Raw genomic sequence first — 15,411 nt, 5'->3', positions numbered from 1 at the left:
ACTGTACATAGGAAGAAAGCTGTCAATCGGGAGGGCAGAGGGAGCCCACAGTAAATGAATAAGCTCACAACACTCTGTAGCCAATACACTGCAAGTTTTACATACCCCTCATTTTAGCAGTTAGAGTGGGCAATAAAAACATGGTAGCAAAAGCAAATTAGAGTATGCTACAAAAGGAGGCAATGGAGAATGTGCTATACAAAAGATATTAGATGAGCAGGTAATTATTTCAGAAGGAAGCATCTGAAAAATATTGCAGAAAAAGGGGGCAATGTAGAGTGTAGAGGAAATGAAGGAGTTTACAATGTAGATGCTTCTCAAGTGTCTTAGGCTACCTTCACATTAAAGAATCTCTCTTTACAGAAATATTCTGGGTGGGGATTCTGTTTGCTGTGTGGACCGCTCAAATGAACGAACAAGATAATTATTTTGGCCAGAATTAGAATTTTCACTGCGGAAGTTCAACAATGTGCACGGTGCAGAAGTGGTGAAATTCTGCTCAGAACTTCCAAGTGAAGCATTGTTTTCATTGGGAGGCTGCTGCACTGGAAGTTCTAATGGGAATTTCACAGCTCTGAAATTCCATAGTGCAAACATACCCTTACAGTATATTACATTACATATATGACATTAAGATTTTAAGTACCAATATATAGCCATGTGTTTCATGCCTATTGGGACTGCTATGACTTTTTAACTTTGTCAGAGAAAAATGGTCACACTGGGTCATAGGCTATGTCTTAGGCTGGGTTAACACTAACAAGCTCTGACAAGAATTCTAAATGACCATTCTATTGTGAACCCCCTCTGAAATGCATTGCAGTCTATGGGGATGGCAATGCAGTCCGCATGGTCCTTGCGCCGACTGCTGTCAGCATTGGCCACCCTTGGGATATCAGACCACAATTCTGGCTGGAAATTCCATTCATGTGAACCCAGCCTTATAGTGCAGGAAATCCCTATTCAAAATGTGGCTGAACTGCAATAAATGTATCTAGAACTATAGCCATTTAAAGTAGCACTGTCTGACAGTTCACCACTGAGAGACTAAATGCACCCAGTCCATTCCAACTTCACTCTAAAATACTAACTGAACAATAAATTCCACATACTGAAGGGGGTGCAGCTGCCCATAGCCAGGGCAGTTTGAAAGAATTTGGGGGCCCCAAGCAAAATGGACATGGAGGCCCCCTCCATGTTCACACACGTCACGCTCTAGGGCCGGCGTTAGGACGTAGTAACCCCCCACATTAGGTGCAGCAGAGTTCCCCCCACATTAGGTGCTGCAGAGTTCCCCCCACATTAGGTTGGCAGTGTTCCCCCCACATTAGGTGCAGCATAGTTCACCCCACATAAGGCTGGCAGTGTTCCCCACAGACATACAGCCTCCAGCCATATACAGTGTATGGCTGGAGGCTGTATGCCTGTGTCTGCCCCACTTCAGTGCTCCGACCACCACTCCTCCCGTCCAGCCATAGCATTAGTTCCGGGACCGGAGAAGCGGTGGTCGGAACACCGAAGATGACGTGTCGCTGGTCACTTACCAAGCTGGCCAGCGCACATCTTCCTCCTCCGCACCTCCATTGCTATGGGCGCACACACGGGCCGCATCACCCGGCGGCCCCTGCGTTTTTAAACTTAACGTGGGGCCACAGAGTTAATGGGGGCATCCCTGTGTCCCAAAAACATCTTTCGGGACACAGGGATGTCCCTCTGCTCGGGGCCCCAAGCAATTGCTTGGTTTGCCTGTCCTGTAGTGACAGGCCTGCCCATAGCCACCAGATTGCTTCTATACATTTTAGAAAAAGGCTTCATACACTTAAATACAACAGCAGAAAATAATAGTGCAGTAGTACTGTATACTAGAAATGCAACAACTCCTCAATTCAGCTTACAGATAAAACGTGAAAAATCAGAATATCGTGCAAAAGTTCATTGTATTTCATTAATGCAACTTAAAAGAAAGCATGAAGTGCTCCAAAATCTCCTGGTAGACGGATGCGTTGACCCTGGACTTAATGGACCAACACCAGCAGATGACATGGCTCTCGAAATCATAGTAATTTTGGGGGGCTTTGGGGTTTTTATGAGCTGAAAGCCATAATCATCACAATAATGACAAATCACAGCTTGAACTATCTTGCTTTGCATGTAATGAGTCTCTCTCATATTTTAGTTTCACCTTTTAAGTTGCATTACTGAAAAAATGCCATGTTTCACCTGTATAACATAGTGAAGCCTGTTTGACCAGGCTCATCTCGCCATTCTCCAGCAAAGCTATATATCTGATTATAGAGGGGAGTGGCACTTCTAATACAGCCCTGCAGATCTGGCTGCACATGACTCTGACATTATTGCTTGCGAATAGCCTGAGAACTATGAGGCCAGGTTAGCAGATGCAGGGAAATTCCAAAAATATGTATGTACAGCGCCCTCTTTCATAACCACAAGGGTGATACCTAGAATTATTTACACTGGGTTTACATTAGAGAGTGACTATAAAGCTCACTATTGACTACTTTGGCTTCTATCTTAATTAAATGATGTGCATGACTGACTGCAGTGAATGCCCCCGGAGCTCAAACACAACACTGAAATGTCACCAAACCTGAAAGCTTTCTGGACTTCCTGAAAAACACAAACCAAAAGGGGACCCAGAAGGAAGTTCCTCTTTATATTCCCCATTCCTTTTAAATACACTTTACTAAATCAGCAAGTGAACAGTCAGTTCTTGAAAATTATGTTGGAAGCAGGACAAGAGAAAGTAGAGCAGGGAACAAGGAGAAGGGTGAGTATATTTACCATTATAGAAAATGTTCTCAAAGAGGCAGGAAAACCCATTTAACATACACAGTAATGAATAAAACAAGACATGCATCTCCATTTTTACAGTATTACTGATGGCAGTATGTTGTTATTTTCTTTTCTTTTATACATCTTGTGTTTTTTTTTTTTTTGTTTCAGGTTGGAAAATAACTAATTCAAATATACAGTGAGGCAAAAAATATTTAGTCAGCCACCAATTGTGCAAGTTCTCCCACTTAAAAAGATGAGGCCTGTAATTTTCCTCATAGCTATACCTCAACTATGAGAGACATAATGAGATAAAAAAAAAATCCATAAAGTCTGCTTAAGGAATTTATTTGCAAATTATGGTGGAAAATAAGTATTTGATCAATAACAAACGTTCATCTCAATACTTTGTTATTTACCCTTTGTTGGCAATGACAGAGGTCAAATGTTTCCTGTAAGTCTTCAGAAAGGTTTTCACACACTTTTGCTGGTATTTTGGCCCATTCCTCCATGCAGATCTCCTCTACAGCAGTGATGCTTTGGGGCTGTCGCTGGGCAACACAGACTTTCAACTCCCTCCAAATGTTTTCTATGGGGTTGAGATCTGGAGACTGGCTAGGCTACTCCAGGACCTTGAAATGCTTCTTACAAAGCCACTCCTTTGTTGCCGGGGCAGTGTGTTTGGGATCATTGTCAAGCTGAAAGACCCAGTGACGTTTCATCTTCAATGCCCTTGCTGATGGAAGGCAGTTTTCACTCAAGATCTCATGATACATGGCCCCATTCATTCTTTCCTTTACACGGATCAGTCGTCCTGGTCTTTGCTGAAAAACAGCCCTAAAGCATGATGTTTCCACCCCATGCTTCACAGTAGGTATGGTGTTCTTTGGATGCAACTGAGCATTCTTTCTTCTACAAACACGACGAGTTGAGTATTTACTAAAAAGTTCTACTTTGGTTTCATCTGACCATATGACATTCTCCCAATCCTCTTCTGAAGCATCCAAATTCTCTCTAGCAAACTTCAGAAGGGCCCGGACATGTACTGGCTTAAGCAGTGGGACACATCTGGCACTGCGTGATTTGAGTACCTGGTGGCGTAGTGTGTTACTGATGGTAGGCTTTGTTACTTTGGTCCCAGCTCTCTGCAGGTCATTCATTACGTCCTCCCATGTGGTTCTGGGATTTTTGCTCACAGTTCTTGTGATCATTTTGACACCATGCGGAGAGATCTTGCGTGGGGCTCCAGACCGAGGGAGATTATCAGTGGTCTTGTATGTCTTCCAATAATTGTTCCCACAGTTTATTTCTTCACATCAAGCTGATTGCCTATTGCAGATTCAGTCTTTCCAGTCTGCTGCAGGTCTATAATTTTTCATCTTGTGTCCTTCGACAGCTCTTTGGACTTGGCCATAGTAAAGTTTGGAGTGTGACTGTTTGAGGTTGTGGACAGGTGTCTTTTATACTGATAAGTTCAAACAGGTGCCATTCATACAGGTGACAAGTGGAAGACAGAGGAGACTCTTAACCTGTTAAGGACGAAGGGCGTACATGTATGCCCTAAGCCCGGTCCCGGAGTTTAAACCGTGGTCACACTTTGTAGAAACAAAAGCCCCCAAAAGTTACAAAATGACATTTTGTCGCACAATTTTTTTTTCTGTATTGCCGTGGATTTTTAGGTAAAATAACTGACTAATGTCACTACAAAGTAGAATTGGTGGCGCAAAAAATAAGCCATCATATGGAATTTTATGTGCAAAATTGAAAGTGTTATGATTTTTAGAAGGTGATGAGGGAAAAATGAAAATGCAAAAACGGAAAAACCCTACGTCCTTAAGGGGTTAAAGAAGAAGAAGTGACAGGTCTGTGAGCCAGAAATCTTGATTGTTTATAGGTAAGAAAATACTTATTTTCAACCATAATTTGCAAATAAATTCTTTAAAAATCAGACAATTAGATTTTATGGATTTTGTTTTCTCATTATATCTCTCATAGTGGAGTTATACCTATTATGAAAATTAAAGGCCTCATCTTTTTAAGTGGGAGAACTTGCACAATTGGTGGCTGACTAAATACTTTCCCCCCCCCCCCCACTGTATTTACAGCTGGTGATAATAAAGTGCAGTCAGCAAAAACAAAGCAGACTCACAAACCCAACCATCCCCCACCCAGTATGAATGAATGTTTGGCCAAATGCCTTTCCAAGGCTAGATCAAAAATGGGCCCACAAATGATAGGTGGATTGTTAGGCAGTTTATTGAACCCCCTGCGCCCCAGAGGAAGCTATGGTCCCCAGATGCCCTCTTCTTCCGCTCAGAAATTGTGACGCCCGGGCCCATAGTGATGTCGGGTCCAATAGTGTTACACTGCCACTCAGCCAATCACTGGCCGAGGTGGGACATTGCCATGGCCAGTGATTGGATGAAAAACAGTGTGACACTCTGGGCCCGGGCATCACAATTTCTGAGAGGAAGAGGAGCGTGGCTGGGGACCCCAGCGGGTCACTGGCACCACCGCTGGAGCACAGGGCGTAAGAGTTTGTTTTTTAAATGCTGTTAACTGCCTAAGTCCTGGAAAAAAAAAAACTCTCCCCACTGGATAACCTCTTTAGGGTGTTTTTACACGTACAGTATCCTGCGCAGATTTGATGTGCATGATATGAAGCTAGATAGATATTTTCGCTGCAGATTTCAATGTAAAGTAAATGACTGAACACAGCTTCAAATTCTGCACATCAAATATGTGCAGGATACTGTACATGTGAACAGAATTAATAAGTCCAGACATGTCCTCAGATCACAGTAGGGATTGATCAACCTTTTTGAAAAAACTGTAGTCCAAGACAACAACCTTCAAATAACAACCATGAATGACAAGCAGTATAAAAAAACAAAGCCAAAAGGAAATCCATAATGTATGGCCACTTTAAGGAGCGTAGTATTGCTGGGTCAGTGTTGCTTCCTGAGTGTATAGTAGGATTTAACAGAAGTGTGAGTGACTGAGTTACAATGTGTTGTTTAAGTGTTCCCTTTATTTTTTTGAGAAGTGTATATAGACACACACACACACACACACACACACACACACACAAGCACAGAAGGCTCTGTATGCAGCTCCCACCTAACACAGCCCATGATGGTAAAGACTCCTCTACTTTTTAGAGCCTAGATGTGTGTATATCAACTTGTTGTTTGGTATCCAGGACATATAGCAGCAAATATCAAACACAGTAAAGTCTTTACATTTGAAATGAATCTGCTACTTTATATTGCAGACTTAAAGGGGTTATCCAGGCAAAAACTTTTTTATATATATATCAACTGGCTCCAGAAAGTTAACAGATTTGTAAATTACTTCTATTAAAAAATATTAATCCTTTCAGTACTTATGAGCTTTTGAAGTTAAGGTTGTTCTTTTCTGTCTAAATCCTCTCTGATGACACCTGTCTCGGGAAACACCCAGTTTAGAAGGTTTGTTATGGGGATTTGCTTCTAAACTGGGCGTTTCCCGAGACATCATCAGAGAGGATTTAGACAGAAAAGAACAACCTTAACTTCAGAAGCTCATAAGTACTGAAAGGATTAAGATTTTTTAATAGAAGCAATTTACAAACCTGTTTAACTTTCTGGAGCCAGTTGATATATAATAATTATATATATATATATATATATATATATATATATATATATATATATATATATATATATATAAATAAAAGTTTTTGCCTGGAATACCCCTATCAATATATAGCTAAAATTGTGTGATTCTAAGGAGCCCTTTCGAACGCTTTGGACAAACTGATGTGGATGTGCACTTGACAATACCTATTGTTACATTACACATTTTGATATTAAAAAATGTTTTTTATTATTTATGATACATGCACATTTCTTATGTTACCTCATTCTGGCAGTATTTAAATATTAAATACTTTTTAGTCTCTATATTAACTCTTTCTGACTTCCCAATTTGGCATGTTGCCCCTTTCTGTAATAGTTTGGCCACACATATAGAACAGTGACACATCTGGCCTCTGATTCAGACCAAACCTGACATGTTCTAGTTAGCTTCCAGGGGGATGGTGGGACAAATGTACTTCTGCACCATTTGTTCTTGAACATATTTTTTCTTGTTCAATACTATCAAAGGGAAACTGACAGGCTGTTAACCCGCATTCAACCCAATACGCCGGGTTATAGTGCAGATGAACAGCTTTAAAAAGAGGGGTCACTTACAGTTTTTGGTCCTGTAGTTGCAAAGTTCTGTCTCTTTGTTGCCCTATTACTAAATCGATTCTGTGTGCAATGGAGGTGGGGAGCCAGCTCACCGTGCTTTCCTGCCTCTACAATCTGCCTCGATTTGCCCGCCAATCTGATGAATGTGATCATTTCTTCACTCTCACGTCACTAGGACTAGATTTACACATTTTTGGTGTCTGAGAGCATAAAAAGTCCACATTCACACCAATAGCTGTTGTCAGAATGATTGCACGGCTGACCTGACAGCTGCTATTTTTCCTGTAGCCCATCCCATAAGCATGCACTCTCATCAGAGCATGCATGTGTAATAAAAATTGGAGAGGTGACTCCTCTGGTGGTGGCTTATCTCCCTTCAGAACAAAAAAAGTTATGCTTGTTGAAATCACACACAACCAACCTTTTCCTTCCTACAACTGCACCCACATACATATATGTTTGTTGACTTTGGCAGATGTTCATCTTGTGGTTATGATTGATTTAGGGTAGGGTCACACGTAGCACATCTGCAGCGTATTTGACACTGCTGATGCGCTACTGCCAGTCCCTAGACTGTGCCTCCAGCCATGCCTACAGCAATGTGCCACTATGAGTAGACACAGAGAAAGCAGCAAATCGTGCGCAGATGAGCAGCTCTCCAGACGTCGAAGTACACTGCCCATGCTTGCTCCCTTCTCTGTGTCTGCTCATAGTGGTGGCTTTCTGCTGTGAGAAGGACATATGGGCACAGCTGGAGGTACACTTTAGGGACGGGCAGTAGCGCATCTGCAGCAAATACACATGACCCTACCCTTACAGGGGTTTTGACGGCTAATACGTTTGATGGCCTATACTCAGGTTAGGCCATCAATTACAGATCATTGTGTTGTATTTGATCAGCTGGCACATTGCAGCATCCACACTACACAGTGAATGGGCGGGCATGAAGCAGTTGGCTATAGGTAGCCATATCAATAGTATTAGCCTGGAAAACACTTAACGTCACAGGAGCCAAAAAGATCTAACAAATGATTCCGGGCCACAAAAAGATATATGTAGTCCAATAGCGAAGATAGCAACTAGCTCATTTACATAAGACAAGGATGCACAGTTGAACATAAAATTTAAAACCTTTCTAGTAAGGAGTATTTCACAAAAAACGAGTAAACAATCTGGTGCTTATCACCAACATAATAAACATTGTTAGAAGATGGAAAAGCTGAAAATTTACCTCTCCTTCGCCCATATGTCCTTGCTGCGTGTTGGAGAAAGAAAAGAACCTTTCAGAAAATGTTATCAAGATTAGGAAATCTAATTACATCCTCCGTACAGTGCGTCATTTACAAGAGTCTCTAACAGGACTGCTTAGCAGGTATCGAGTTAGAAATCTAGACGTGCACATTATTATTGTGGTCACTGCTTGATACTAGAACAGGGGGATAATACTCAAGACCTCAAACTTACATTACAAAAAGACAGACACTTACAAATACTATTACATCATTTTTACATGAATTTGTGCATCCTGAAAAGGACAGTCATAAAAACTTACATTCGAAAAGAAAGTCTTACACACTTTAGACATATTGCAAACATTTCTTTTACTTAAAACCTGTTCCATACAACTGAATTCATATGAAATTGCTACACAAATTTTACTTATGGCTGAGACCTGAAACCTCTGATGTTCAAGTAAACCAAACTTGGATCACCATAGAACCTTGAGTCGTCAAAATGAGGCCTAACAGGGTACTTACGCCTGCATGAATTCCATTTGTCCTCGAGAAAATGTCACGTGTCGAGATGGGGTTACATTTTCCATATCTAGGCTCATCCATCAGACTGCCACATAAGCCCAACTCATCAATCCCAAGAGCACTGCTTCACAGTCTAGTGGTGGTGTGCTTTACACCACTCCATCTGACCCTTGCCATTGTTTACACTGATGAATGGTTTACATGGACCTTGGCAGCTATGGAGATCCATGCCATTGTGCGGCCAGTGCAGTTTTTATGTAGATTTCAATGGCAAGTAGTTGTGGAGTCAGTAAAGTGTTGGTAAATTTTAATGCACAATGGCTCTTATTTTTTCAATCAGTTTAAGAGGAAAAATTGGTGTGATTTGTCCATAACAACCAATCACAGCTCAGCTTTCATTTTGCCAGAGCTTGTGAAGATATGAAAGCTGAGCTGTGATTGGTTGTTATGGGCAGACTGATAAAAGTGGGCAGATATTCCTCAGCACTCTGTGACCCCACTCTGTACATTTGGGTGGGTTGCCACTTCATGGGGGATCTAGGAGGAAAAGAATTTCACAATCAACTTAGAGAGGTATTATTGAAAAGTGGAAGCATTTAGGAATCACAGCAACTCAGCCACAAATTGACTTCTTGCAGATTGGGTCCTAGGAGCAGGTAGGCACAGGATTTTATACACTTGTGGCTACGGGACTGAGTGAAACTTCTGAATTCAATAATGAACAGGCGTGCCCCAATAGGATTGTCCATACTGCCTCTTTCACACACAATTCGGTAGCCCAAGGACCTTTGAGACATAACGTAATGGCTATATTGAAGGCTAGATCGCAGCAAGGGTTGAGATCCTGGCATTTTTCTTTATGTTTACAACACTATGTAGCATTGTAACCTGTATTACATTGGCAATGTCTTCTTTAATGTAATAACCATATCACAGTATACTGATAGTACACATCCTAATAAAAAGATATGTATGGCATCAATATATTCTCTAAATATTACTAACCATTATAGCTCTTTACCAACTAGACATCATAGGTTTAATGTAATTCAAGCAAATCCTGATCACTGTTCCTATATTCGAGCCACCGTGCCAGTGAAAGACCCATATAAACACACTCGTCCTCTTCCCAGCACCCACTACACAGTAATAGGAGCAGCAATACATGCTGAAAATACCAGCCACTCACAATATCATTGGCATTCCAGTTTCGGCTTCCCCTTCTTGGCATTAATGCGAAGGCAGTCTGTTGTGCTCTGTCCTAGGGCTATTAGTATTCCTTACATACTGAAAGCAGGGTAGGTTTTCTGATTTATCTTGTAGGGATGTAAGTTGGCTGAGACCATAATACAGGTCAGATGTTTTAGACTGGTTTAGGCTGGGATGTCAAAGAGGTTTTCTGCTTAAGTTTATTAGATCTGTTTCTACAACAGAGTTAAGGAAGAGAACCTATGTATGAAATTTATAATAATAATAAGGGAACTGCACAGGAGTTCTAACATCACCCTCCTCAAAGAATAAAAATGTGGATAACTTGCTAAGAATTTATAAGGGTGCATTCACAGAGCCATACCTTTTAACAGATTACACTGACTTCATTGGGATCTACTGCGGAAAATCTGCCTCGACTTTTACCAGCAATAGGAAGCGTGCAGAATATCTGGCGGTGTAAATGTACCCCATTTTTGACTAAACCAAACTGTTTCTATTTTTCTGATTGTTATTTGTCACTGCTCCACTTTTTTTATAAGAGGTCTTCCCCAGTGTGCTCCAGATATACTGTACTTAATACGAGAGTACATTCACACACTGTATCTGCTGTAGATTTACCTATCCAACAAGCCCAACCGACTTCATTCAAGTCAACAAAACATACGTCATGTACATCTATGTTCAAATTATTTATTTTTCATATAGCAAAAAACCCTGATGCATTGGCCCTCACCACTTCATCACAAACAGAAGGTGCTCAGCGATTCACCAAAACAGCATTAGGCTGGAATTCCACTTGTTTTTTTGGGGGGAAGAAAAATGCCAATTCTGCCACATGGCGTTTTTTCGGCCAAAAAACGCTGCGGCCAGATGTTAGCTGTAAATCAATGAGAAATCGCTAAATTCTTTTTCCACTTGGCGTTTTTCCACTCTTTTTTGGCATTTTTCAGCTCCTTGGCGGTTTTGCAAAATCGCAGCATGTTGAGCCTATGGCGTTTTTTTCCCTGAAATTGTGGCATTTCTCCCATAGAAGTCTATGGGAGTAAAAAAACACCAAGAAAAATGCCATGTGGGTTTTAACTTAGGCGTTTTTTATTCTCTTTTGGACTTTAGTGATCCAAAAAAGTGATGGCGATACTTTTTTTTAAATAAAATTTCGGAGGGTACCATTAAAATTTTTTTTTTTAAATAAATGATACAGTAGTGATGGAAAAAATTGTATTTCAACTAAATTTTTTATAACAAAATTTTTATACATTTTTAAACAGGGATCAATTTATGTGGCAGGGCAGTAAAATATAGCCGACAATAATAAAAATTTAGTGTGTGTGTTTTTCAGTTTTTTTTTTTAGGTGGTACTACTAATCCTAGCATGGAACACGCTGTTCCATGATGGGAGTAGTAGTATCTGTACTAATTGACAGATCGCAGAGTGTGCTCCATGTTGGGAGCAGTAGTACCTGCAGTTAAGGAAAGATCACAGCAAGTATCACTCCTGACATCTGCTGTGATCGTCCTATCTATTGCAGAGATGCAGAGCGGCTCTATACAGCGTTCGCATCTTTGCACTATACTCCGGCCAGTGATGTGAATAGAACATCACTCATTCATATTTCCAACCATCCGGCCAATCCCCACTCTGGATGGAAAATATGAAGTGATGTTCTATTCACATACCTGGCCGGAGTACAGAGCAGAGATGCGAGCGCAATATAAAGCCGCTCCGCATCTCTGCTATATTATGGATGATCGCATTGGGCGAAATATCTTTTAGTACAGGTACAACTACTCCCATCATGGAACAGTGTGTTCCATGCTGGAAGTAGTAGTACTACCTAAAAAAATGTTAAACATTTTGAAAAAAATAAAATAAAATAAAAGCCAAAAGGGCCAACAATTGCAATTTCAACTCAAATGCAAAAACGCTAGAAAAAAAACGTTAGACGCAGGAAATTGCACGGGCGTTTTGTTTTTTTTTGCCATTTTTTTCAGAGAAAAAAACGCTGGGAAAAAAACAAGTGGAATCCTAGCCTTAACCCCTTAAGGACGCAGGACGTAAATGTATGTCCTGGTGCGGTGGTACTTAACGCACCAGGACGTACATTTACGTCCTGTGCATAACCGCAGGCATCGGAGCGATGCCCGTGTCATGCGCGGCTGATCCCGGCTGCTGATCGCAGCCAGGGACCCGCCGGCAATGGCCCCTCAGGTGTCGGGATCAATACAGATCCCAGCATCTGCGGCAGTACGCGATTTCAATGAATGATCGGATTGCCCGCAGCGCTGCTGCGGGGATCCGATCATTCAGAACGCCGCACGGAGGTCCCCTCTCCTTCCTCCGTCTGGCTCCCGGCGTCTTCTGCTCTGGTCCCTATGGGGACTATTCAAGCGTAAAAAGAAAAAATGTAAAAGTAAAAAAAAAGTGAAAAATCCCTTCCCCCAATAAAAAAGTAAAACGTCAGTTTTTTCCTATTTTACCCCCAAAAAGCGTAAAAAATTAATTTAATAGACCTATTTGGTATCGCCGCGTGCGTAAATGTCCGAACTATTAAAATAAAATGTTAATGATCCCGTACGGTGAAAGGCGTGAACGTAAAAAAAAAAAATTTAAAAAAAGTCCAAAATTGCTACTTTTTTAATACATTTTATTTAAAAAAATGTAAAAAAAATTTATTAAAAGTTTTTTATATGCAAATGTGGTATCAGATCATGGCGCAAAAAATGAGCCCTCATACCACCGCTTATACGGAAAAATAAAAAAAGTTAGAGGTCATCAAAATAAAGGGATTATAAATGTACTAATTTGGTTAAAAAGTTTGTGATTTTTTTAAGCACAACAATAGAAAAGTATGTAATAATGGGTATCATTTTAATCGTATTTACCCTCAGAATAAAGTGCACACGTCATTTTTACCGTAAATTGTACGGCGTGAAAACGAAACCTTTCAAAATTAGCAAAATTGCGTTTTCTTTTAAATTTCCCCACAAAAATAGTGTTTTTTGGTTGCGCCATACATTTTATGATATAATGAGTTTTATGTCATTACAAAGGACAACTGGTCGCGCAAATAACAAGCCCTCATACTAGTCTGTGGATGAAAATATAAAAAGAGTTATGATTTTTAGAAGGCGAGGAGGAAAAAAATGAAAACTTAAAAATGTAATTGTCTGAGTCCTTAAGGCCAAAATGGGCTTAGTCCTTAAGGGGTTAAAGGGGTACTCCAGTGAAAACCTTTTTTCTTTTAAATCAACTGGTGGCAGAAAGTTAAACATATTTGTAAATTACTTAATCCTTCCAGTACTTATTAGCTGCTGAATGCTACAGAGGAAATTCCTTTATTTTTGAAACACTGATGACATCACGAGCACAGTGCTCTCTGCTGACATCTCTGTCCATTTTAGCAACCATGCATAGCAGATGAATGCTAAGGGCAGCATGGTGGCTCAGTGGTTAGCACTGCTACCTTGCAGTGCTGGGGACTTGGGTTCAAATCCCACTAAGGACAACAATAAATAAAGCGTTATTATAATAACATCAGCATAGAGAACTGTGCTCGTGATGTCATCAGAGAGCATTCCAAAAAGAAAATAATTTCCTCTGTAGTATTCAGCAGCTAATAAGTACAGGAAGGCTTACGTTTTTTTAATAGAAGTAATTTACAAATATGTTTTTAACTTTCTGTCACCAGAAACCGTATATCCCGGCGTATAAGACTACTTTTTAACCCCAAATTTTCTTCTGAAAAGTCGGGGGTCGTCTTATACGCCGGGTATTGGGGTCCGGCATAGGAATACTTATGATTATCTTCCCGGCTCCTGTGTGCAGCTGCAGGCGGGGGGCGGCCAGAGAATGTACAAACTAATAACTGTACAGTATACTTAAAAACCAGGGTGCTTCCAGCTGTTGTGAAACTACAACTCCCAGCATGCCCGGACCGGCAAAGGCTGTCCGGGCATGCTGGTAGTTGTAGTTTCACAACAGCTGGAGGCACCCTGGTTTTTAGTATACATGAATTTGTTTTTTACATGCTCTGGCCGGCCCCCGCCTGCAGCCGCACACAGGAGCCGGGAAGATAATCATAAGTATTCCTATGCCGGACATCCCTGTGTCCCGAAAAATCTTTTCGGAACATAAGGATCTCCACGGGTCACTAACCATTCCCCGACCACCACGCATCCTCCTCCAGTCCTTCTGCGCTTCTCCACCTCTCTATGGTTGCACGCACGTGACGTCAGTGACGTCCCGTGCGTACAACCAGAGGCGCAGGAGGACGAGCGTTGGCCGGGGCCTGGTGAGTGACCGGCGGCGCGTCATCCGGTCCCGGGACTGCTGCTATGGTCCATAGCAGTAGATTGTGCCCCGGGCCGGAGGAGCGGTGACCGGAACACTGTGGGGGGCAGTACACAGACATACAGCATCCAGCCATACACTCTATATGGCTGGAAGTTGTATGTCTGTGGGGGGAGCTGTCTACTATTGTGGGGGGGGGGGGGGGGGGCTGCCGACTATCGTTGGGGGGGGGGGGGGAGCTGCCTACTATTGTGGGGGGGAGCTGCCTACTATTGTGGGGGGGGAGCTGCCCACTATTGTGGGGGGGGAGCTGCCCACTATTGTGGGGGGGGGAGCTGCCCACTATTGTGGGGGGGGAGCTGCCCACTATTGTGGGGGGGGAGCTGCCCACTATTGTGGGGGGGGAGCTGCCCACTATTGTGGGGGGGGAGCTGCCCACTATTGTGGGGGGGGAGCTGCCCACTATTGTGGGGGGGGGGGGGAGCTGCCCACTATTGTGGGGGGGGGGGGAGCTGCCCACTATTGTGGGGGGGGGGGGAGCTGCCCACTATTGTGGGGGGGGGGAGCTGCCCACTATTGTGGGGGGGGAGCTGCCCACTATTGTGGGGGGGGGAGCTGCCCACTATTGTGGGGGGGGGAGCTGCCCACTATTGTGGGGGGGGGAGCTGCCCACTATTGTGGGGGGGAGCTGCTGACCTAATGCGGGGGAACTGCTGACCTAATGCGGGGGAACTGCTGACCTAATGCGGGGGAACTGCTGACCTAATGCGGGGGAACTGCCTACAATTGTGGGGGGGAGCTGCCTACTATTGTGGGGGGGAGCTGCCTACTATTGTGGGGGGGAGCTGCCTACTATTGTGGGGGGGAGCTGCCTACTATTGTGGGGGGGAGCTGCCTACTATTGTGGGGGGGAGCTGCCTACTATTGTGGGGGGGAGCTGCTGACCTAATGTGGGGGGGAGCTGCTGACCTAATGTGGGGGGGAGCTGCTGACCTAATGTGGGGGGGAGCTGCTGACCTAATGTGGGGGGGAGCTGCTGACCTAATGTGGGGGGGAGCTGCTGACCTAATGTGGGGGGGAGCTGCTGACCTAATGTGGGGGGGAGCTGCTGACCTAATGTGGG

General features: G+C 42.8%; 1 protein-coding gene across 5 annotated transcripts in view; it reads right to left on the bottom strand.

Annotated features, from left to right (window-relative positions):
* CPEB4 (cytoplasmic polyadenylation element binding protein 4) overlaps positions 1-15,411 on the bottom strand; it is a 96,643-nt gene that overhangs the window by 32,604 nt on the left and 48,628 nt on the right. For 3 of the 5 annotated variants that reach the window (XM_056574853.1, XM_056574852.1, XM_056574855.1), the window contains one exon: positions 8,260-8,283. The exons of the other annotated variants lie outside the window; for them this stretch is intronic. In XM_056574853.1, coding sequence (XP_056430828.1) covers positions 8,260-8,283 — 24 coding nt within the window. The remainder of the gene's footprint in view (positions 1-8,259; positions 8,284-15,411) is intronic. 5 annotated transcript variants of the gene reach the window in all.

Source organism: Hyla sarda, chromosome 4 (genome assembly GCF_029499605.1).
Source record: "Hyla sarda isolate aHylSar1 chromosome 4, aHylSar1.hap1, whole genome shotgun sequence".
Classification (NCBI taxonomy): Eukaryota; Metazoa; Chordata; class Amphibia; order Anura; family Hylidae; genus Hyla; species Hyla sarda.
This window is presented reverse-complemented; position numbering and strand designations above follow the sequence as displayed.